We start from the raw sequence: 25,721 nt of genomic DNA, 5'->3' as shown, positions 1-25,721 counted from the left end.
TAATACAATGCTGAATTGGAATACAACTACAGCCTCCCCTCCAAAAAACTATGAAAGGTCTGCAACTTTACATACTAACTTGAACACTTTTAACATCCTTACTTTATCATTTTACTGCAACCTACTTTTCAGCTCTTATGCAAATTTTATTGCATTTATTTAACTCTGTTCCTTTTTTTACAGGCCCTTTCAAGATCAGCTAGAAACAAAGATCAGACTGATCACAAAATCATTCGTTTTACATAAAAAAATAGATTTAATTGGCTGTGAATTCCAAAAACATGGTCTAATTGGACCTGACCCCCCCCCCCATGTTAAGTTAAATTCCTCATTGGACTATCTATCAGTAAGCTCTTGAAAAGAAAAGGGAAAAGATGCCTAAATATTGTGCTCAGAGAAGGAGTGGGTCTAATGTACCCAAATAGCATGAAAGGTGCCCCCTCCCCGATGAACATTGCAAATAAGAAATCAGTGTAGCAGGTTTGTACACTGAGTGTGTTAACTCCTGTATCAAGAAAGTCGAATTGGAGCAGAATTAACCCTTAGGGTAAAATGTTCTCCTGGGCTCCGACAGACCCCTGAAATCGTTTTGTGGGTTGTTTTGTACTGAAAAACAGAACACCCTGCAAGAACACCCTGCATAAAACATGGTTTTTATCCAATGCTAGTTTTGCGCATAGTTGACCTACTGAAGTTAAAGCACATGACTGAGGTTCATTAGTTTTAATATTTTTGCTTTGAGTAGAACTTAGGGGCTGACTAGAACTATAATTAAACTACACACCCAAATATTCCTTTGCTTTTGAAGAGGTAAAAGGTAAATGTAAAGGGACCCCTGACCATTAGGTCCAGTCGCGGATGACTCTGGGGTTGTGGCGCTCATTTCGCTTTACAGCTTCCGGGTCATGTGGCCAGCATGACTAAGCCGCTTCTGGCGAACCAGAGCAGCACACGGAAATGCCATTTACCTTCCCGCCAGAGCGGTACCTATTTATCTACTTGCACTTTGACATGCTTTCGAACTGCTAGGTGGGCAGGAGCAGGGACCAAGCAACGGGAGCTCACCCCATCGTGGGGATTCGAACTGCTGACATTCTGAATGGCAAGCCCTAGGCTCAGTGGTTTAGACCACAGTGCCAGCCACGTCCCTTTGAAGAGGTATAATAGCATAAAAATGAAATTTATGACACACACAAAATGCTATGGTGTTCTTTACCCTATTTTGAGAAGTTGTTGGGGTCAGAATGCACCCCAAGCAGCTTAGGCATTTGGTAGTTTCACTTTCCTCTTTCAACAGGACCAAATAGGCTGCCTGATAAGCTTAGTAAATTAAACAGTGGGTGAGTGGGTAAAAAGGGAGCTGAAACACTACAGGAGAACTGATCCCAGAACTGCTAAGGAGTAGGAAGCCATTCAGGTTTGCTAATAAATAATTGTATTTATTTATTTATTTTTGCAAATATTCCAAACATCTGTTGCGGTCCACAGCGATGCTATTAGCACAGGAAAGTTAACTGCCATCCTTCTCTCCCTCTAGGGAGCTGACAACAACATATATGGTTCCTCACCACATGTTAGGCAGAGATATAGCAATTGATCTGAGGCCACTTGGAAAGCTTCAAACACCCACACAACTGTGAAGTCATGAGCCCTACTGGGCACCTTTGGGAGAAAAGGCAGGATAGCAATTTAAAATATCAACAAGCTGGTCCCAGACTATCAGCCATACTCTGCTGGCTCTAGGATAATCAGGCGCCTCAGAGCAGGAGGCTTCCTCAACCTCGGCCCTCCAGGCGTTTTGAAACTACAATTCCCATCATCTCTGACCACTGGTCCTGCTAGCTAAGGATCATGGGAGTTGTAGGCAAAAACATCTGGAGGGCCGAGGCTGAGGAAGCCTGCCTTAGAGGCTCTGACACCAAGAGTACCTGGTCTGTTAGATTCACACCCATTTCCCATTCCACTGGAAGTACGCTAGGTGCTGAAGGTGTCTACAAAACAGGTCGAGTCAGGAAACATTTTATGCCACATATAACACAGATGCTACTTGAAAGTGACACACAAATGCCAGTCACTTTCTCTTCTCCCCTCTGGTCCTTCATCCAAGAGAGGTGGCCTGTCACCTGCATTAGCCTAGCAGTCAACCTCCTCCTTGGTGCATGCTGTGAGAAGCCAAGGACAAGGCAACTTTGGCTGACTCCACGGGAGCCACAGACCTCGCATCCGACGCAAAGTAGTACTCCACCGCTTTCTCCTCGACAGGAAAGAGGCAGGTGGTGCTGTCCACCCGGGAAAGGCTGCAACTCCCCTTCTTGTCTTTGCCTGCGGAAGCAAGAGAGCTCAGTTAGCTGCCATTAAGAGGGCACAAAGCACCTGACAGCAAACGAAGGCACCTCATTCCATTGATAAAATTCACCCCAAGTCACCAAGTCACAGTACCAACATGAAGCTTCACTTTCTTAAAGGTTGCTGGCATAGTCCACGGGAATATTTCCTGCAGAAGCACCACTGAAAGGAAGTGGGCAAGACCAATGCCACTGCCTTTTCATTTCAACAGGAGCTGGGCAGGAGGCTTTCCCAGGGAGTCTGCCTTGTGCAATTTTATTTTATTTATGTACTTCTTCCATTTATGTCCTACTTTTCCTCCACAGAGCTCAGGGAGGCTGGCAGACTGCTCCTCTGCATAACCATTTTATACGAAAAACCCTGTTAGGCTAGGAGGCAGTGACTGGTCCAGGGTCATCCTGTGAGCTTCTCGGCTGAGTGAGGATTCAAACCCTGGTCTCCCAGGTCCTAGTCAGACACTCTCGCCACTAGACCACACTGGCTCTCAGCTTTGATTAAGGATGAAGGATGTGAAACATTTGAATGCCTTTTGGTGTGGAGTGGGGACTGTCATGTAAAAATGACAGTCTAGCTTTTCTTAAGAACATGATTTAAACTAGCCAATTTCTAAGCAATTCCGCATGCACAACATCCAAGCCTTTTGGAATTAGTTCTGTGTTTGTCAATTAAAAAAAATAATAGATGACAATCAGGTGTTCTTAAACTTGAATTCAACGTGGGCCCTGGACAGGCAGCTAATACAGGTGTTGGGCTGCTGCCCTCAAAACCTCAGAGCCAGAATAGCTTTTCTGAAGACAACTGAGCTGGCTGGAGTAGTTTGCATTAGGAGAACTTTGAACAGGCTGCTCTAGAGTCAAGCATGTTGTACCTGAAAAAGTATTGATTCAGGATGACTCTCACTATTGTCAGAAATACCAAGGATCAACTGCGGAGGCAGAGGATAGCCTTCATGGCTGGCAGCCATTGAATAGCCCTCTCCTCCATGAATTTGTCTAATCCTCTTTTAAAGCCATCGAAACTGGTGGTCATCCCTGCATCCTGTGGGAGCGAGCTCCATAGTTTTAGCATGTACAGTAGTACCTCAGGTTACATACGCTTCAGGTTACATATGCTTCAGGTTACAGACTCTGCTAACCCAGAAATAGTGCTTCAGGTTAAGAACTTTGCTTCAGGATGAGAACAGAAATCGTGCTTTGGTGGCGCAGCGGCAGCAGGAGGCCCCGTTAGCTAAAGTGGTGCTTCAGGTTAAGAACAGTTTCAGGTTAAGAACCAACCTCCAGAACAAATTAAGTAATTAACCCGAGGTACCACTGTACTGTCTAGTAAAATCTATGGAACTGTGGAACTGGCTCCCATAGGACACAAGATGGATTGAAGCCTTAAGACACCTGACAGTCAGAGCTATTGAAAATATGGGCATGTTCTGCGAAGAACATTTGCACACAAATGATTTAAAGCAGCAGTGAATCACAGAACAAGCAGCTCTTCCTTAAAGGCAAAGATACATTTGGATTTGCTACCATATTTTTCCTGGCATTGCCCCCATTTTTACCATGATTATCCACCCACTGGCAAACTGTTAGTATTCAGATCAGTACTTGATAGCACCAATGTTAAATGTATTCTAAATTTTAGTATTAAAACATGGCTCTCATGTTGATACTGACTTAAAAAAGAAAAAGGCCAGTTCCAGTTAAGTCCGACATCCTCAAATCCGGATGTTGGTTTCAAATTAACAAAATCAGCAGAAGGCAGAGAAACCAGAGAAGGCGAGAGAGGGATCAGAGGACCTTTTGGTTAAGTGGGAAAGCCCCATTAGGATTCTCGCATGCAGAATCTCCCGCCCCCAATGCCATCTCTTTAATATGTTGCCATCACTTTCCATTGAACAAACAAGGTTACATATCTTGACAACCAAAAGCCAAGAACACTGTTTCTGTATGCACTTCTGCACCCAGAAAAGCAGGCCAAGGAATGAAAATTTCTGCTCAAATGAACATAGTAGCAGACTATACCCTGTGAAGCTGGTCCCTCCTCTCAAATGGAAAGCGATCAGCTACACATTAAAGAGAAAGTGATTGTCTTAATTCATTTTCAGGACTTCTCATCGAATGAAGAATTATGTCTCAGGCACCTTTCTCCATTTTAATGGATATTCCATCAATAGAATGATCCATAGGTTGTGTGGCTGAAAGTGCAACACGAAAAAAATAACTTCAGTGTGTCATTGACAACAAGAGAAACTTCAGCAATGTCAATTTAAAATAAAAATTAGGTACAAGCGGAAGGCAGACTTTGGGCTTGGAAGTGCAGTTCACAGGGCGCTTTTTGAGCTGTGTTGAGTCCTGCGAATTTCAGTCCCATGGGGCCGAGATGAAGCTGTTTTGCAGCAGCAGAAGAGGGCTCCTGTATCCATTGTCCCACTTGAATACCTGAATTAGCATTTGCACCTGGGATAGATACTTCCAATAAACCTTCATAATATGACTAAATGACAGGTTGCATGGAAAGGTGAGGCATCAGCATGGAGATACTTGGAGCAGAACAGTGGGAGGATACCCAGCTACAAACCCCTGCCAAGTCACTGAATGTTAGAAAGATGTTGGAATGAAGTTACATGGCTTTAGCAGAAATGCTATAAAGAATTAAGTACAATAGACTGTAATTGGATTAAAGGGGAAAATAAGTTTAGAATGTGATAAGATAAATTATAGAACAGAAAATTGAGGAAGATGGAAAGGATTTGCTGAAACAATTAATTGAAGTGGAATACAAAAAAGGGAGGTGTGAGGAGGTCGCTGAAACAAGTAAATGAAAGATAATAACATTGAAAGTATTGGATGTGTTCTTAATTGTTTTTGTTTTGTTTTGTTATGTATATGTAGTGTTTTTGTTTCTGTATTGTATTGTTTTGTTTTGTTATGTTTAATTCTTTTTCTTTTCTTTCTGTAATTTACAAATTCTTAATAAATATTTTTTTTTAAAAAAAAAATACAAACCCCTGCCAAGTCACAAACTTCGCTAGATGGTGTTCAGACAGTCACCTATCCTGGAGTGCTTGTTGAAAGTTGAGATTCAAATAAAATAAAGAAGGGACCAATAAACCTTGCTGTGGAGATACTGGAATTCTCAGGCAAGCCTATAGGACTGTAGCATTAGTTGCCATTCAGTTAAAGGGAACAAATACATTCCTAAAGCCACAAGGATGTTCTGCTGGGGGACAAGACGAGCTGAAGATACTGGTCAGTCTTCATACCAGAAAGCTAAGGTGCCACTTGCACAAGGTATATAGTGACATTATGCAAAATGAGGGGAGTAGCTTACAACCAAGCTGCTCACTGTGTATCTAAGAGTGGAGTGATTTAACAATCATTCCTTCCCTCTGCCCAGAAATCCCTAGGAACAGTATAGGGTTTGTGAGAGTTGGGGAAGAAGAGGCCAAGCGGGATCTCTAAGCAAGGATTCACAGCACCTCCACTAAAATTAGGACCACAGGGATTCGTTTAGGGAAACCGTGATGAATCAGCTGTTGCAAAGCCAATACAAGTTTGTAGAGCAGGTCACAGAACTGTAGAGTTGGAAGAGCCCCCAAGGGCCATCTAGCCCACCCCCCTGCAATGCAGGAATCACACCTAAAGAATCCCTGACAGATGGCCATCCAGACTCTGCTTAAAAACCTCCAATGAAGGAGAACCCACCACCTACCCAGAGCCATGACTTCTAACATTATAAGAAATAGATTTTTCTGCACTTTCCACAATCCAAATCCACTAAGGAATGTAGTGCACAATAGGGTTTGCTTTTTAGAAGTCTCCCATAGCGTCCCATCTCCATATTAATAAGGTATTAATTTAGCATATCTGAAGAAGTGTGCATGCACACGAAAGCTCATACCAATAACAAACTTAGTTGGTCTCTAAGGTGCTACTGGAGGGAATTTTTAAATTTTGTTTTAATTGAGCAGATAGTACCAAACTTCTCACTTCTGCCACACTTGCATTAAAGAAGAAGAAGAAAATGAGTTGAGAAATTCTTCGAGCTGTGAGATTTACCTGTTCTGTACAGTATTGGAATGTGGTCAGTAGACAGCTTGTGCTCACTCCGCACTCCAATGAGCAGGGGGCTTCCTCTCCTGAAATCAAGACATGGCCAATAAACACTGGTATCTGCGTCGATTCTTCCCTTTGGAGGGCCTGATCACATTTGCAGCTTAGCTAAGTGTCAGCACAGCCAAGCTGAAGGATATAACCAAGGGGGAGAAAGTTTGGCCTGGAGATAGCAAGTTCAAGCAAAGCACCCTGTGAGGAGGGGGCAGGGCTATGGGCCTGGGGTGGGGCGTTTGTGTCAGACCAGGACACAGATCCAAGCTTCAAAATTGCACAGAACAAAAAAGATGGGGGAGGAAACCTCAAGAAATCTGATCTCAATTATAACCTGCAAATGGCAAACAGCACTAACTCAAGATCTATATAGTTCAGAGTTGGGCAGCTTTTAAGCCAAGACAGAATGCAGTTAAAAGCATCCCAGACTAGCTGAATTTATAGTTCACAATCTGTGGGACAAACTCTCAAGAGCCCTGAATTTTGAGAATGCAATGTTGTGCAGACCAAGCAAAATCTTAAAAGAACCAAACTGATACAAAATCTTAAAAAAACCAAACTGATTACCATCTGAGGACTTGTCTGTCTTACACATATCAGATGATCCCTGACATGCTTACTCAAAAGTCAGTACCACTGAGATCAGTTAAGTGCAAACAAGATCACTGCCTTGAAAGTCCCTCTTTCACCTAATGGAACCAAGGGAACTACAGGTCTGGGTGAGGCAAGCAAAGGATTTTCAAAAAGAGGTTTCCAGACCCTTCACAAACTACAATTCTCACAATTTTTTGGAGTAAGCTATAAAACTGATATGAGTTAACTACCCAGATTCAGCCTGGAAAATCCAAACAGTCATTGCAGTCAAGATGTTGATTGTTTTGCTAATTTTGAACTGTTTGTGGTACTTCATAGATAGCAGGAAAAGAACATTAAAGAATGGGGTCATTTTTCTAAGAGAATATTTTTGCATCAGCAGGTAACATGAAAAACAGGGAATATTATACCATAAGGTTGCATAATAGATATGGCAAATAGAATTTCCTCCCATTCAAAACTGGCTAAAATCTATGATAGCCTATCAAAAAGAAGGTGTGGGTGCACAAATAATGAAACTGAGCTAGGGAAACACAGAGCATACTACTGGGACGGTATTTACCTGGTTCCAACTGCTTGACCAGGATAGTGAACACTTTTGAATACGAGGGCAAATGCCCCTTCCTTGTGGAAAAACAAACAAACAAACAAACACTTTACTTCCATTGCAGCTTAAAAGTCTCAGAAACAGTATACTGAGAGACCAGGGAAACCACCTCAAATTACTAAAGTATCATCAAAGCCAACAGCAGAAGCAGACCAACCTTTTAGGGAAGCCATGAACAAGTGGTTAATTCCAAAGCTGTGGGGCTGCCCCTCCGGCTTCCACTGCTTTTGGAGACAGCAAATTAAAAGGAGCCCCGCTGCTGACCTCAGAGCACCAGGAGCTTGGCATAAGTGAAGGCAGCCCTTCAAATATCTTGGACACAGAACACTTTAAGCCTTTAAAAGTCAGAATCAGCATTATAAATGCACTAGTAACCAGGCCAGCTGATACAGTAGGACTATCTCATGTTCCTACCACCCAGTTCCTAATAAAATTTGGGACACTGCATTCTGCACTGTCAAAATTTTCGAACCCGCCTTTAAAAGGCAGCCGCTGGTACAGTGCACTGCAGTAGTCCAGTCTGAAAGTGACTGGCAAGAGCCAACCTCTCTTGCTGGTGAGACAGTCCAAGCTGGTAAAATGCACTTTGTGCCACCATTATTTTCTTGGCTTTCCCAGTTAGCATCAATGTCCAGGAGAATGCGCTTGGTTCTTCAGGGACAAAGTAGCCCCATTCCGGACCAGCAGCCCATCAAGCTTGGGAGCAGGCAGTCTCCCTACCCAGCTCTGTTTTATCTGGATATAATCTCAGATTGTTTGCCCTCACCCACCCAGGACCACCTTCAGGATTTCAAGAGGGATGAGAAGTTGGAAACAAGAGAAGGAGCTGTGTGTCACAGCCGGCAACACCTCAAGCCAAATCTCCAGATAACTGATTAGAATCTGCTTTTCTTGTGTCCTTATGTATTTCTCCTGGAAGTTTCATGCAGACATTAAAAAGCATGTGGAGGGGGCAGGTTAGGCTCTTGTGGCACCGTATAAGTCAATGGCCATAGGATAAAGCAGAACGCCTTCAACACAACCTTAATAGTTCCACAAGAAAAGACTCCCAAGACCAATCGGATGAACAGGATTTCAACACTGTGACTGACTATAACAAAAGCTGCTGAGAGCTATTATTATTATTATTAATTATTATTATTATTATTATTATCCTCCTCCTCATCATTATCCCTAGTCTGAGTATCACAGGATATTCTCTAAATTAGTCAATTATCTTACATCTACTTTGGTAAAAGCTATGAACTAACATTACTGTTGCAAACAGGATCCTGGCTCTTTCATTTGCTCTTTGCTTATCATAGAATGTCTTACATTGCTGACTAAAGCAGCTGCAAGAGAAAGCAGATTGCTCTATACCAGCAATGGACTAAGCAATTCCTGAAACCTCACCATGAAACATATTAAAAGGTCTGGCAGAACATAAGAATTGTATATTGTCTCCTATGGGTGATAAATGTTTTACGAAAAAATGTAGAATTACCAGCTGTTGGATGACCCTTTCTACCAATGTGGTGTAGCTGATATCGTCACTTTCACGGTTGTCATACATGTACTTGACAAGTTTAGCAATTGTCTCAGTATCAGTCTCAGACTCAAATTCATAACCTTTGCTTTCCTGAAAAAACATTTAAGAAGTATGACTTGTGTTAGTCAAAACAATGGAAATATGGAACATGGCACATGGACAAGGGAATATCTACTACGCACTATTTTTGTATCATAGCAACCATATTCTAAAAATATTCCACAGGCTGCTCCTGTTTCTTACAACTGCTCTACTTTCATTCATTAATTTCAAGTTCTCCTGCTCAGAGAAAGAATCAAATAGATTGCAGAAGCAAAAGAACCATGTCTTGATGGGCATGGTTCCAGCTCACTGCTGCGCTCCTACAGAAAGCAGAGCAGATACTAACCACACAATGTAACCAAGCTAGTATGGAACCCAATGGCAAAGGCCAGAATGGGTCGGGATTCAATTTTTGTTGGTTAGGGAGGGGAAGAGTGGCAATAGCATTCTAGAGCAGGTGATAATATATCTGGTGCCACATATGACCGTAAACAATAACCCCACGACCTCTTTTTGCAAAGAAAAATTCCAGAGGGGGTTGCTGTGTTGTCTGTGGCTGCAAGCACCACAAAAAGTCTTGCGGCACCTTGAAGACTATTCCTGGAAGTATATTCATCTGCTCTTTAGATTTCTTAATTCTACTACTTCCTCTGAAGTCAATACAGTACCATTAACCTAATAGACACACAATCACATTACACACTTAAGCCTGAAAGAAATGAGAAGCAAGATAAAATTATCCAGCTTTGGTAAGATTGTAATATTATTATATAACGCCACTAATGTTCATGGGAGAAGGCCCATAAAGTCAGTGACAAGAGTGCATGCTTTGACTGCAGAAGGTCCCAAATGCAATCTGCAGGCAGGAAAGGGAAGACCCTGCTACCATTTCTGGCTGGGGCTATTGGGAGTTATGGTTATAGTCCAAAACTGCTGGAGGGCATCAGTTTGGGGAAGCCTGGTGCAGACAGTACAGCATGAGATGAAGCAACAACCTGAATTGAGATAAGGTGCCTTCCTGCATCCCTAAGGCACTTCACAGGGTGACACAGAAGATACCTATCAGCCCAGGGGATCTAACCACTCCTTAAAGTTATAGCACCAGCTCATGTAATAGATACTTCAAAGGCTCCTAAAGTGCCTCCCTTCTCAGCATCTAAAGAATGCTGGCATAATTTGGGAACAAAACTACCAGGCCCAAGTGATTCTTTCCTACGATACAAACACAAGCAGATTCAGACTTCCCTCTTTGTTTAAACTCACAGCACAACACAGCAAAGGAGCTTCACTTACCAAAAATTTCTTCAGGTCTTTGTAGTTCGTAATAATGCCATTGTGGATAACAATAAATTCTGAAACACAGGGGGAGAAAACACTTTAGGAGGTATGATCATAAAAGAGCCCGCAAAAATAGGGAAGCATCCCAAGAGGAGGAGAAAAGAGAGGTGCCAAGCGCCTTGTTCAAAGGCAAAAGCCTGAAACAGAAACTAGGATTCCCAAAGCCAAGCCAAGCACAAGCACATGATAGATGGATGGTCGAATTTAATAAAGAAAGTACAATCCCTGCTTGGCTGCTTAACTTAGAATAGTTTAATGCCACCTGCTGCATCCAGCTGCAGTATTAATTTACTTTATCCCAGACCCATTTACAGTTCAATTTCCTAATGTAAGAGAGAATGTAGGCCATCTTCCATGTGGGCCATTACCCAAAATTGTTTTCTGTTTTAACTACACCAGGAATGACAGTTGCCTATGCTAAACAGGATGTATCAACGAAGTACAAGGTAGCCGACAGCTCAATTTCAGCCCCGAGGAGCCTTTAGAATTAAGACACTTAACAGATTAAACGAACCTTTACAACAGATTAATGGGAATTATAACCCATGCTTGTAACTTTGGTAGTATTTTAACCTTAGTGCAATACTAACAGCAGGGCTTTATAGCAATCATTACAGTGCCTCAGATCACAGATTTTTTAATCTAGAAACAATATTATCAGTGAGTACTCAAATTTAACCTTTTCTGAAAATCTCTATAAGGTAATATATGATTTATTCTGTAATGCACAACTCACTTTTTTAAAAAGCTATTTTAAAAGCATTATCATCTGTGAACATTCTGCATATTTAAAAGGAGTTGAGACCAGCCTTGTTTTTAACTTGAAACAGTCTTTAATCCATAAAAGAACTAAATTCTGTTTCCCAATGCAGCTGATTTTTGGTTTGTTGGGGCTCTCCGGTCTGACTATCTGCCTCCTCCCACCTGGAAATAAAGACTAAGACCCCTAAGATTTACTTCTTACATGTCTTGCTACCTGGTACTTTGTTTAAGAAGATGAACACAGCTGTCCAGGAATATTGCCTGCCTGACACTTTACCAACTCTGAACAGCCATCAGAAGCCTCTGCTAGGACAAAAGTCAAAGCGTCACCTCATCCCTCAAACCCACCAAAAGGTAACGGCAATGTCTTACCATTGTTTTTATCTGATCGCTGTGGGTGGCTGTTGACAGGATTGGGCTCGCCGTGGGTGGCCCATCTGGTATGGGCAATTCCAAGATGCACATCAAACTCAATGTCCAGGTCCATATCCTGTTGTTCTATGTAAAGTGGGGAAAAGTTCATTCCTAAGAGGATCTCCTACTCTTATTGAATAGAGGGAAAGGTTTCAGCTGACATCACCCACTGGCTTCAGAAATGCAGCGCGAGGCTTTACCAAGTAGGCCAAGGCTTTCAGGCTACTCTTTTCGAACATTTACAGGTCTTTTGCATGTGTTAAGTGGTCCACTTCCACCAACACACAAATTATAGGTGGGGAAACTCTGGGCTAAAGGTCAAATGTGGCCCTTCAGACCTCTCCATCTGGCCCTCAGGACTCTCCCCAAGCCACCACCACCCCCCATACCAGCCATACTCTGCACCCTGCTGGAGTGTTTTTGCCTGGCTGAAATGTGTATCTGAGCTCTAATCACGCCTCTTGCTGATCTGGATGGCAGACAGAGAGGGGCATGAGTGATTGTAGAAGCCAGCCTCATGAACAAAGGCAATGTTTAGATTCATTACTCTACCAACTTTTTCTTCTGGCCCTGCCCACCATTGGCATGTGTTCCCCTGGAAGGATGTCCAGAAGGGAATGTGGCTTGGGACAAAAAACGTCAACCACCATGACCTAAGTTCTGACTTAAGCTAGCCATCTCAGTCAGCAACATTTAAGATAAAAGTAAGTCCACAATGCAGAGGTCCTCCACCATAACTCTCTGAAAACAGCCATAGTTTAAAACAAAGTATTATCCACAATATTAGCACACGCTGTTGTTTCCTGAATAGAGGGCATTGAACAGAACGCAAAACATGAGACGTTTGCTTCTCCATTGTTTGCAGTTTTCCCACCCAGAGATCATACCAATTTAATACTTGCATTTTTCTAGTACATAGAAAGTTAAGAAAAGACCATCTTATTTTGTGGCTGTATCAATTTACCATGATTAGAGCATCAACATTTGATTTAAACAATTCCTAAGACCAGCAGCTACAGAAATACATAACTGCTGTATCAACTAAATCATTGGCTGCAATATGAACAAGCATTCTACTCACACATTCTATTTTAATTCTTTACTTTTGACTTTACTGCAAATTCCCTAACAGCTGAACTATGATTTTTATGTGCCCTCCAATGCAGGACTGCAAACCAGCTTCCAAACATGGTTTGGTTGGTGGTCCCAGTTTGGAGGGCAAGCCCAAACCATAGTTGGCTACTTTTAACAGCAAATTCTGATTTGTGCTAAAGAGGAAGCAGCTTGCATTGGAGCACATAATGCAGGCATAGGCAAACTCTGGCCCTCCAGATTTTGGGGACTACAACTCCCATCATCCCTAGCCAACAGGACCAGTGGTCAGGGATAATAGGAATTGTAGTCCTACACATCTGGAGGGCCGGAGTTTGCCTGTGAGGCCACTCAAGCAGCATCAAACCAAGGTTTGGCAATGAGTGTGAATAAATCCACTGTTGGGAACTTCAGTAGTTTCTCACTTGGCAAAACTGGTCTGGCTATCTGCTGTTATCAGTTTATATGACACTAGTTTATCAGTAAACGGACAAGAAATGAGGTCTCAACTGTCCACTCAGGAAGGAGATAGACAAGACAATGCAGAGTATGTGAATTCCGCTATCTTGTGAACACTTTTTCTTCATGCATATCTCCGCTACCATTCTCCCTATTCATGCTGCCTCTACTATAACCAGAGAGAGAGAGAAAGAGTCTGTGTTCCAAAGGTGACTGAGATGTCTGAGTCTAACTGGCCAAAGAATGACCCAACAACAAGGGATCATGCTATATCTCTATATTTGCTCTCAACAGGCAAGGCAGACGTGCAGGGAGGATTAGCAAATTCAATTTATCTGAGAACTACATTATAGAAATGAATATATAGTTTATCATTTAGTATACCAATGAGCACAGCACATGTTGGGAAGTATTTTCAGTTTGTACCTAACAATACATTAAAAGACGGTTGCTGAATGGTATTGCGATCAGGAACAAAGGCCACCAAAAAGAAAAGGTGGATTGTGTAGGACTGGACTTACTGTTCACTTCTTCATCCAAAGCCTTCACTTTCCCCTTCTTTTTGATGAGTGCAATTTTCCCAGCATTGGCCTCCCAGTCTTTATCATTGCCTCCATCAATTCCAACTCCTAAGACACAGAAAGCTTAAGGTGAATCTCACACACCTCATTTGGCTTGAAATATTAATTGTTCTGCTTTCCAATTAACCTAACTTCCACATTCATTTTTCTACAGGCTAGAATAAAACTGCAGGGTTTCAGAACATACAGAACGTTATGGCTGTACATAATTACAAGAGCCAGTGCAAAATTTAGAAACATAACATTGCCTAGGTTTTCCCTTTTAGCCATTGGGCTGCATTGCTGGGACTTCCGTTAGACTCTTGTCAAACAATACAGCTTCTGTGAGGAAAAGACATCTCAAAAAGCCTAGTGAGATTTAAACTTCATCCAAATACCTGTGCACCTAACGGTTTATGTCCAAGATATACAATTAAACATGTAAACTTGTTGCATGTGAACTGAAAGGTGGAATACGTCACACCAAGCCTTGCTTCTTACACACTGCAGACCATGACTTTACTGGCAACCACATACTTTTAAAACCATATCCACGGAAAAAAAGTTTGAAAGATAAGGAATCCCAGGACAGGGTGAGCAGCTTACCAGCAGAGTCATATCCTCTGTACTCCAGTCGCTGAAGCCCTTTGATGAGGGTCTCCAGGATCTCCCGTCTTGTCCGGGGAACATGGTAGTTCAGGTAAGCAAAGATGCCTGCAAGATTGATTAGAAATTAAAACACTGCATTTCACTTTGTAACTACAACTATGAACTGAAACAGCGCTTGTGTAGGATTTCTTTTAGCACAGCCCCAAAAGTGTTGTAAATAAACTAATTTTTATAACCCATTACAAGCCACAGAGAGGGAAAGCACCACTTTTTTTTTTGCTACATTTCTCCCAAGCAGTATTCTATATTTTTTTTAAATGTACATATACGCAATTAAAATTGTAAGTAAAACAGAGAGAATGTAAAAGCAACTGCAGGGATGAGAGAAGGATACATTAAAAAGGGGTTTTTGAAGGAAGGATGGGATATAAATAAAATAATAAATAAAATTTTAAAAACATTAAAAAGTATAAAACATATTATAGATGAGTACAATGAAGCAGCTCCACTCTGCAAACTCTAGAATGGAGTGCAAGGATGTAGGATAAAGAATTTTGAGTTTGCATTATAGCCTTCCTTCAAAAAAACCACACAAAAAACCCAAAAACCCTTCTTAGATTTGGTTCTAGAAAATCTAGCAGGCTTCTTGTGGATTTTTTAAATTATCTCAGTAGCACCAGATCACCTGATTTAGGCCTCATCTCTGCTACCATCTGCATGAGAAAAAATACACCCCACATTCTGGAGCTTTTACTTTTTAGACACTGTGGGATATATGCAGTGCTAGTTCAAATCAGAGTAAACCCAATGGGTCAACCCCAAGCAATAACAAATCCATGGATCCCACAGTTCCTGGGAAGTCTCAGAAAATAGCACCTTGGAAAGTCAATAATGTGCTCCTACCTCTCACGCACAACAAATGAGTTGCTTTGTCACAATAATGACTTGCATGCTCAATAAGTACCGCATTTGAGATTTATAAGGATATACCTTATAATCTCCATGCATGAACCCCCTCTGTGAAAGGGCACTGCCGTACTCACACTTTCTTAGAAAGTGGGCAAGGCACAAGAAACAGGGGAGAAAGTCAGGTGGGGAGCTTAAGTCATGATATTCCAGTTTGTCAGGATTTCAGACAGGTTGCCAACTCCCAGTGGCTACAAGGAAGTGTTCAATTTCATTATAGCCAACAAAGTTAGTAATTACGAGCACTTCACTGCAGTAAAGTATTCCAACTCAAGAGAAGAGCTTTGGAACCCTCCCCACCCCAATATAACTAAGAAAAAACAAAGAAGAGACTGATTAACTTTTGGAACTGGCACAATTGATCCCGCTGAAAGTCTGTCTATCCCACCAGGTGCTCTTCTCCTTAGACATGCTCCAATATTGAAAGTCAGATGCAAGAAAAATGTATGAACTGAAGCGATGTAAGCAATGGGGAGAGACCTCCCACATCCCTTTCTACGTAACTGGACTGGAGGACATCTGGGTTTAAACAGAGAGCTTTGCTGTCCTCACAACTAGACTGAGTCTCAAAATTCTCATTCTTGCCTAGGCTAATCCTTACAGCAGGGGTAGGCAACCTAAGGTCCGTGGGCCGGATGTGGCCCAATCACCTTCTCAATGTGTCCTTTTATTTAAAATGCATCTCTGGGTTATTTGTGGGGCATAGGAATTCATTCATTATAGATGATAGATAGATGATAGATAGATAGATAGATAGATAGATAGATAGATAGATAGATATAGATGATAGAGATGATAGATAGATTAGATAGACAGATAGATAGATAGATGATAGATAGATAGATAGATAGATAGATAGATAGATAGATAGATAGTCTGCCCCCCCCACAAGGTTTGAGGGACAGTGGACTGGCCTCCTGCTGAAAAAGTTTGCTGACCCCTGAACAAGACTGTCTGCTTTTAGCAGCAGTCAATCTTGCCTCAGGAAAAGGGCCCCCTTTCTTGCTCAACACTTCACTGGCTCCCTGGCTCAGTCCAGACATCATTCAAGGCTGCTTCAGTATTCGTATCACTCGCATAAGTCAGAAGCATGTGAACAGGGTGCTTGCGGTGGGTCAGCAAGACCATGTTGGCAAACGCTGCTCATTTAGCTGTAGCCAAAGATCTGCCCCACATAGCATTAGCAGCCTGTTCCCATGGTGTGTTTTCAGTTCACCAGACACCTCATCCCTTTCCTCTTCCTCTTCCTCACAGCTTATGGTCCCTCATCTAGGGACAAATGTTGACCTGTGATCTACCAGCAAGCATATCTTTGGCTCTGGTGAGAGCATGGAAACAGAGAGAGAGAGACACCCCATATTCGCACCATGCCTGAAGTGCCATTCTTATACCACAAGCCTTGGAGACACCCAAAAAGCTGTGGGATTTCTTAGTTACTAAGGCAAGCCAACACTGGTTGACCCCAGGGGGAAAGAAGCACATTCCACAGATGTATTGTTCACGGCTAGGCGATATATTGATATATTGTTCAAAACCAGTTTGAAGCCCCTATCGTGCTACTGGTTTCATAATTTTTGGCTGGATATTGCAAATCATTCTGATGCATGGCTTTTTTCATTTTGCCCAATCTCAAAAAAAGAAAGACGCTTTCAAACTATTTTTAAGGAAATTCGCCAACATTTACACTTCCAACATAGGTTGCCATACGTCCAGAGTTTCCCTGACATTTCAGCGCTTTCTACTCAGACATTGTTTCCAATGTCCCCCCTTTCCAATGTCCAAATCGCAGCTATGTCTGTGAAACTTTGGACATATGGCAACCCTACCTTAGCCCCTGCTCCCTCCAAGTGTACAAGCACTACACTAATTTTAAGGTGTGCTGCTAATCACATATTTTTACCAACTAATCATACACAGAAAACTCCCAAGACCACTTCCTCATTTGCATGAGTTGAAAAGAAGAATGTAAAATGTTACAGTGATACAAATTTACTCATTCAGCTCATAAATAAGATCATAGTCCATAGGAGGAAATGTTCTCTATGTAAATTCTGTGATGACAGGGCCACCTAAAAGGGGCAGATGGAAAGAAGAAAGTAGTTTATTTCCTGCTGTCCCTCTTCTGAGAGAGCCCAGTTAGAATTCACACATTCAGCTGTGTTCAGCCATGACTACTGCAAGTCACTACTTCAGAATTCAGATAAAAATGGGGGGTTAAGAAGGGTTGTGTTTGTGTAACCTTGAAGTCAAAAGAATTCTATAGGCCTCCTTAGCTTGATATCAGCAAGAAATTGGAAGCTACCCAGCAGAAGGAAGAGCAGGTGCTTGTTTCACTCCTGGTGGCAACACCTGGCTATGAAACATGCGGGTTCAGCTGGTGGGTTGAGACCAGAAATTCGATTGCTGCCCAGTCTAAACCAGATTGATTCAGGTGCCACACTTCCTTTTGTACTTGTTTAAGGTATGGGTTAAGCTTTCTGGAAGACGATAAAGAACAAAGAATGATAGAATGCAGGGGAAATTTAAAAGGGGGGTGAGAGAAAGGAACTGAGAGAAGGTAAAGGATGACCACATGCAACAAAAATGTTTTAGTTGGCCCCATAGCTCATACTGGGGTTAAGAGGCACGGTGGAGAGAGATCCTTTGGATATGATAAGTTGCTATGAGAGCACTTGCACTGAAGGGTAGGATAAAAATTGCTCAGACAAATTAATGTCAACAGTAGAAATATTTATTTCACTGCAGATGTTAAACAGAGCACCAGTCTCTACACTTAGTCAAACCAAATGATCAGAAATGAACACTGTGTGCTCTACTAGGGTGGACAATTTCACAGCAAGTCAGGTCCCAAATTTTAGCTGTACACTGAAAACCAGAACAAACTACCCATTTACGAAGAGCCAACAATCTCACTCTATTTTGCTGAACAGGAAAAAACTGCTCTGTCAGTTTGGGCATTTCTTATTTACCTATAAATCAATGCTTGGAATCTGCTTTTAGTCCTGTAGTCAACCCCCCTCTCCCACCCCTGGCAATGTAACCCACTAAGCTATGAATAACATATCAGATTTTGAAATTATTCCAGTTTGATGCTGCACCAGTTTAATTATTAAAAGAAAGTGATCTTGTAAGATTTGCTCCCATCCTTACCTCTGCAGCAAGTTTAAACTGGTTATGAGTTTCACATTCAACTATGAACAAGGAATGTATCTGCTACACTGGTTTGTCTGGACATCTACATTCTACCTGGGCTGTTAACAATAGATGAATTATACTTATTCCATCAAAGAATAAGCAAGTGAGATACAGAAATGTCAGGGTAAAGATAAAACTGCAAGGGCAATAAACCCTACAATTTCAACCATGCAAGAGAAATAATCCCCTCAGAAATATGACCTGAAGAAAAGGCATTGGGCTTTGTCAGTCTCCATCACTCTAAAGGCACAAGATTCTGCTTTCTCATTTTGGAACAAGACAGTCAAGAGTCTATAACTGTATTCAGAAATATTTTAAAGGATATGTTTGTAGACAAGAACAGATTATGCTATGCAATCTGAGAATCACACACATTCCCAAGATTGAATTCACAGAAAGACTTGAACTGTGCTCACAGCAAACTATTTATAGCATAAATTGCCTATTCTATTCTTAGCACTGCCCCATTTTCCATTTTCTGAGGCAAATTTGCATAGCATTAAATGCACATGAGCAAACTGTGACTGCAGCTCTTCTTCACTTTGCTCTTCAGGAGAAATTTCTTGTGAACCTTTGTCCCACATCAAAAAAAACCCACACCAATACCTGAAGGTGACAGAGTACAATAGAAATCCTTAGTGTTAAGAAAGCCGAAAGAATAGTGGATATATGGGGAAGGGCTCAGTAGCAGAGCATGTTCCATCTCCAACACCTTCCAGGTGCACCTGGAAAAGACTCCTGCTATAAACCTAGGCGAACCACTGCCAGTGTGGACAATTGGCTCGATGCGCCCAATGGCTTGGGTTTCAATAAGCACATATAGACCTATGCTACGTCTGCACAGCAAGAGAATGCAAATGATAATTCAGAGCTCAACCAGAAGGTCCTGGTTCACTAGGTGGCCTCAAGCAAGCCAATTTTGCTTTTCTTTGACGCCTAGTCCTTTGGAATATGGGGAGAATCATATTGACCAATTTAACTTAGAAGGAATTTGTAAGGATGAGTAGGGTCATGTTTGATTTAATTTATTTATTTCGTAAAATTTATATACTGTTCGAAGCAGTTGATAAATGTATGCACGTGAACACAAAAAGAGCTATATACATACACAGTTCCAATATTATTAAAATAATAATGAGACAGTCTTATCATTAAGTTCTCTGAAAAAGTTCGGCGCGTGAAGATCAGGGAGCCTCATCTGTAGATGCACCCTTTATGAATTTAAAAATAGAAGATGGGCCTGCTGGATCAAGCCAATGGCCCATCCAATCCAACATCCTGTTCTCACAGTGGCCAACCAGATGCCAGCGGGAAACCAGCAAGCAGGAATGGAGCACAAGAGGCCTCTCCTCTCCTGTGGTTTCCAGCAACTAGTCTTCAAAAGCATTGCTGCCTCTGACCGTCAAGGCAGAGGCTCGCCATCCTGGCTAGCAGCCATTGATAGCCCTTTCCATCATGACTTTATCTAATCCTCTTTGAAAGCCATCCAAGTTGGTGTCCATCACTGCCTTCTGGAGAAGTGAGTTCCATAGTTTAACTATGCGCCACATAGTGGAACATCACCACCAGAGATGTGTGCCTAGCATCTCTTCTTTATATTTTTATTATGTCATTTTTGCTGTGCTCTGCAGTATTTCTTTTCTTTCCTTCTTTTTGGTATTTTAAATATGTATTTTATGGTAGTCATCTCACAACATTTTTAAAAAGAAAAAAGCTGCAAATCCCCCCCCCCCATTTTATCTCTTATTAGCGATGATCTTATTAATGATGATGCCTCTGGAATTGATCCAAACACCCCTTGCCTTCTGCCTACATAAGAGGACTCTCTTTTCTTATTCCACGTCCCCACTTCTTCTGTGCCACATTAGAAGCTGCTTTTGAAACTCAATAAGGTTAAACAGCATCTTTCAACCCATCAAAAGGATGTGCTTGTAGGCAATGTGCAAACACAACGTCAAATGGGGATTAAATGAAATATTAAATCTTTCTGGAAGCACCGTAAACAGCTCAGTGCGCAAAACAAACACCACGTAAAGAGTAAGAACTTACCGTATTTTTTGCACCATAACACTCACTTTTTTCCTCCTAAAAAGTAAGGGGAAATGTCTGTGCGTGTTATGGAGGGAATGCCTGCGGGTGGCATGCCTACGGATTTTCCTCCTCTAAAAACTACGTGCGTGTTATGGTCGAGTGTGTGTTATAGAGCGAAAAATACAGTACATGCAAGGCAGAGATATGGAAGCAGCCCTTCCACCTACCAACACTGCTGGCAAACCCCAGCTTCAGCACAACTTGCTAGAAAGGCAGACAGCTCTGAAGTTGGTGTTGAGTAGCTCCTGAACAGGCAAATCTGCTTTTCTACCGGTCTACCTGTCTGACACACACCTATGCTCTTCCTCTACTGCACGGATGGCTGCCACCCCGTCCCACCCCTTGTTCCCCTTTATATTTCTAGGAGGTTAACATACTGCCATATTGTTGTATTTAGCCACCCTAAGCTTAACGGAAAACGAAGTTGAAAGTATCTCCCTGCTGAATTCTGCCAATTCACCCCCTTCCTTATCATCATCAGCAATCTAAACCCGCTTTCCCAATATCACACACTCGTCTACTCTCATGCTAATTTCCCCACAAGCCTCACTTGCACCCGTCCCTCAAGACATTTGTCCCCTTCAATTTAGCACCCGCATAAGATTTAGGCTGTAAGCTCCTTGGGGCAGAGACCTGTGTTTTGCTTATGCTACTGGTCTTCAAAGCACCACAGACCCTGATGCCACTTTATAACTACTACTTCAGTACTGCATCACTATTGCTAAACCAGTTGTAGAGCTCCCCCCCCCCCTTCATCATTTTCCTGATTTTGCTTTACAGTACAGTGGTACCTCGGGTTACATACACTTCAGGTTGCATACGCTTCAGGTTACAGACTCCACTAACACAGAAATAGTACCTCGGGTTAAGAACTTTGCTTCAGGATGAGAACAGAAATCGTGCAGCAGCGGGAGGCACCATTAGCTAAAGTGGTGCTTCAGGATGAGAACAGTTTCAGGTTAAGAACGGTCCTCCGGAACAAATTAAGTACTTAACCCGAGGTACCACTGTATTAGGTTTCCTAAATGTTCCGCAATGTTCAAGCATGGGGTTGCCTGTAAACAAACCATCTCTCTCACCCGCCTGATTTCCATCTGCACATCCACACTGTCCCCACTGCCCTCCTATTATCTCCCTTCCGAACCATCCTGAAGGCGAAGGCACTCTGCACATGCTCAAGAGAGCCTGCGTCGGCCTTATGTCAGGGGAAGGGGAGGCTGGGCTAAGCCCCTGGGTCTTTCCCGAGGCCCTCTCTACAATGATGGTGAAAGAGTTGGAGGAGTAAAGGAAATGAGGTGGAGGAGGAAGCAGCTCAGAATGGGGGGCGAGAGGAGAGGCAGGTGCTGCCCTGAGGGCCTTGCCTTGCCCCCCCTCCCCTCTTCAGGCGCACTCTGCACATGGGCTGAGGAAAGGCTACTGCATGCGGCCGTAGAGCGCGAAGGGGTCCCAGGGTCATCTAGCCCAACCCGCTGCCGTTTGCCCTGAGAGAAGCCTTTCGAGAGCAGCCGCCTCGCCCTGGCTTCGGCCCCTCAGCATCGCCCACCTCGCCAGCCTTCGCGGCGGGGCAGCCTCCCTCCCTCCCTCCCTCGCTCCTTCCCTCCTTCCTCACCGCACATGGTGGCGCCTGAGGAGACCGGGCAGGGCGGCTGTGAGGCTGGAGAGGCGCTTCCTCGCTGACGGGCCGGCGGCGACTGGCGGCTGAGGAGGCGGCGGCGGCAACGGCAACGTCTCCTCCTCCTCCCTCGGCCAGAGGAGCGGCGGGCGAGGGGCGCAGGCTCCCTGCCTGGCCCGCGATTGGGCCCGGCTCGGCCTGGCGGGCCCGGCTCCGCCTCCGCCTCCGCCTCCGCCGCCTCACGAGGCCTCCGGGCTGCCGTGTCACTCGGGGCGACGTGGCAGCCGGATCAGCATCCGCCTCAGGTGGAGGAGCGGGAGCCCCGCAGGCCGGAAGGGCCGCGCTCGGGCGGAGGCGGAGGCAGGCGGGGGCCCGGCGATTGTGATCAATAAGGCTAATATTACCATTCTGGGTCCCCTGGTTGGTGGTGGCCCGGGCAAAACAAGGCGCCCCTTGGGGGACTAATAAGGCACACACCCCCTTGGGGGTTAGATTCAGGTAGCGAGCCGCGTTCGTCTGACGCTGTAGAAATATATATAAAAAATTGTCCAGTAGCACCTTAGAGACCAACTAAGTTTGTTCTTGGTATAAGCTTTCGTGTGCATGCAACTAAGTTTGTCATTGGTATGAGCATGCATGCACACGAAAGCTTATACCAAAAACAAACTTAGTTGGTCTTTAAGGTGCTACTGGACAATTTTATATATATATATATATATATATATATATATATATTTGCTTTCGTAGATTTTCACGGGTACAGGAATGCAGGTTTTGGTGTCCTCGGGTGTCTTCCCGTGTAAAAGTTATATATATATATATATAATCGACACCCTTTGGGGGTTGCTGTCAGTGGCATAGCGTGGGGGGTGCAAGGGGGGCGGCCGCACCAGGCGCAACATCTGGGGGGGCGCGCTCGAGACTTGAGTGCTAAAATCCATGGGTTAGGGGGCACAAATTACTTGCCTTGCCCCGGGTGCTGACAACCCATGCTACGCCACTGGTTGCTGTTCTTACCAGTCCGCTTTTTTGTGACTCTAAAGGTAAAGGTAAAGGTACCCCTGCCCGTACGGGCCAGTCTTGACAGACTCTGGGGTTGTGCGCCCATCTCACTCAAGAGGCCAGGGGCCAGCGCTGTCCGGAGACACTTCCGGGTCACGTGGCCAGCGTGACATCGCTGCTCTGGCGAGCCAGAGCCGCACACGGAAACGCCGTTTACCTTCCCGCTGGTAAGCGGTCCCTATTTATCTACTTGCACCCGGAGGTGCTTTCGAACTGCTAGGTTGGCAGGCGCTGGGACCGAGCAGCGGGAGCGCACCCCACCGCAGGGATTCGAACCGCCGACCTTTCGATCGGCAAGTCCTAGGCGCTGAGGCTTTAACCCACAGCGCCACCTGCGTCCCCTTTGTGACTCTAGGCTGCAGCAAAACGAGGTGCCCCTTTAGGGGTTATCATCATCATTCTGCTTTTTGATGGTGACACTGCAGCAAAATGAGGCACCCTTTTGTGTGTGGTTGTCATTATCACCAGTCAGCTAGCTGGTGACTCCAGGCTTGGGCAAAATGGGGCTCCCTTTTAGGGCTATTTATGTACAGTAGTACCTCTGGTTACGTACTTAATTCGTTCTGGAGGTCCGTTCTTAACCTGAAACTGTCTTAACCTGAAGCACCACTTTAGCTAATGGGGCCTCCTGCTGATGCCGCACCGATGGAGCACAATTTCTGTTCTCATCCTGAAGCAAAGTTCTTAACCTGAAGCACTATTTCTGGGCAAGCGGAGTCTGTAACCTGAAGCATATACAACCGGAGGTACTGTATTTAGTACCCTTCACTTTTTGACTTTTAATTTTCTGCCCTTTGCCCCAAGATCCCAGGGTGGGATTAGAACACAATATGAAATCAGTTTTAAAATAATTTGCCTTTCCTTCTTTGCCATAGCACCAGAGCATTGTGGGGCTTTTAAAAACAATGCTTCCAGCAAAACTCCAGAGTTGCCTGTTGGAGCTTCATGGAGCCTCCATGTTCAGCAACAGTCTATTGACCGGTACCTGCTGCAGGGGACAAGCAACGGAGTGGTGGTGGTCCAGTAGCCACCTTAATGCCCCCAACTGATTGCAAAAGGGTCTTGCTTGGCCTGCTCTGGCAGCCCTACCCGTTCTCCCGCTTAAAAGAGGCAGGTGGCAGAAAAGGCCCCCTGGACCCCTTCCATACTGGAGAATGGCCATCAGTCCCAAGAGACAATTCTAGGCCAGGCAGACTAATGGCCAGAGGTTGTGTAAGGCAACTTCCGGTAGCGACTGTGGGCCAATGTGGTGCAGTGGTTAGAGGGTCAAACCTGGAAATGGGTGAGACCACGGTTCAGATCCCCACTCTGCCATCATGAAGCTCAGTGGGTGACTTTGGGTCACAGACGCCACGTCTCAGCCTAACCCACCTCACAGAAAGGGGACAGCCATGTATGCCACCTTGATTCTCCATGAAGAAAAGGTGGGATATGATTTAAATAAATCACGTGCATGGCGACAGTGCACAAGGTGCTGGGGGCGCACCGCAGGAGAGGGCAACCTTTTGCATGCCTGGTTTGTGAAGCTGGTCTACATTAGAAACAGAATCTTCCCCAACGTTGCTTCACCTTCCTTCCCATGGAATGAGCCTCACCACACTTGGTGGTGTTCTGGTTTGCCATTCATGCACATTAAAAGCAGCATATTTTGATTTCAACAAGGCCTCCTTTGATATTTTTGTTCTAGTTCTAGCGATGAGAGGGAGAAAAAAATTCTATCCAGTTTTTCCGTGCCATGCATAATTTTATAAATGTCTAGATGTCATTTCTTACTCTTAAAAGGTACCTAAAACCGAAGGGAGCTGCTGCAAGCAAGATCCATGCGCTACTACCTCAACTGATCACTTGCTGGCAGTTCCTGAGAATGGAAGTAGCCTTGACAAACTTGACACCCAGTTTAACTTAGAATTGACTTGTTTCAGACCCCCCCCCCTTTTGCTGATCCACCAGGAAAGGCTGAATAGAGTCTTCCAGGTCTCGGGGGGGGGGGGAAGGGTGCTGGATTACTAATTCTCAAGTAACAAGCTATCCTTTTCATTCCACTGTACTTGCCCTTTCAAATAAAAGGAACGCTGTTGTGAAGATTAGGTGTGCTGATTGCATCATGTTAGGTAATGTAATGTTTTCAGAGGCAGGGAAAAGTAAAACAGTAAATACAGAAGGGTTCTCTTCCAGGAACTTGGGATGAGTCAGAACTTATTAAGTGCGTCAGCCATTAAAAAGTTCAAGATGGCCAGAACCGATAGTGGTCATATACTAGCAACCCATTCTTAGCCCAGGGCAAGGAAAAGACAGTGCCACAAGAGCTGCGGTGGCATCCTACGCGAGACAAGCAGGGCATGGG

The 25,721-nt window shown here is 43.8% G+C and overlaps 1 protein-coding gene across 5 annotated transcripts in view; it reads right to left on the bottom strand.

Annotated features, from left to right (window-relative positions):
- The window catches only part of GFPT1 (glutamine--fructose-6-phosphate transaminase 1), a 43,011-nt gene extending 20,410 nt beyond the window's left edge, over positions 1-22,601 (bottom strand). Inside the window, exons 1-10 of one of the 5 annotated variants that reach the window (XR_014171158.1) lie at positions 22,313-22,465; positions 14,449-14,556; positions 13,804-13,911; positions 11,690-11,815; positions 10,511-10,569; positions 9,131-9,265; positions 7,603-7,664; positions 6,399-6,478; positions 4,481-4,534; positions 2,217-2,322 (exon numbers count right to left, since the gene is read on the bottom strand). Coding sequence is in view for 4 of the 5 variants with exons in the window: in XM_081922537.1 (XP_081778663.1) it covers positions 2,217-2,322; positions 4,481-4,534; positions 6,399-6,478; positions 7,603-7,664; positions 9,131-9,265; positions 10,511-10,569; positions 11,690-11,815; positions 13,804-13,911; positions 14,449-14,556; positions 22,313-22,319 (845 nt within the window). In the remaining variant the exon portion in view is untranslated. Of the gene's footprint in view, positions 1-2,216; positions 2,323-4,480; positions 4,535-6,398; positions 6,479-7,602; positions 7,665-9,130; positions 9,266-10,510; positions 10,570-11,689; positions 11,816-13,803; positions 13,912-14,448; positions 14,557-22,312 lie in introns of all 5 variants that reach the window. The other 4 variants (XM_081922537.1, XM_081922535.1, XM_081922534.1 and 1 more) reach the window with 4 other exon arrangements.
- Between the last annotated feature and the right edge of the window lie 3,120 nt (positions 22,602-25,721).

The sequence above is a fragment of the Podarcis melisellensis genome (genome assembly GCF_964234715.1).
Source record: "Podarcis melisellensis genome assembly, chromosome: 8".
Lineage (NCBI taxonomy): Eukaryota > Metazoa > Chordata > Lepidosauria > Squamata > Lacertidae > Podarcis > Podarcis melisellensis.
Note: the sequence above shows the minus strand (reverse complement) of the source record. Positions and strands in the feature narration are given on the sequence as shown.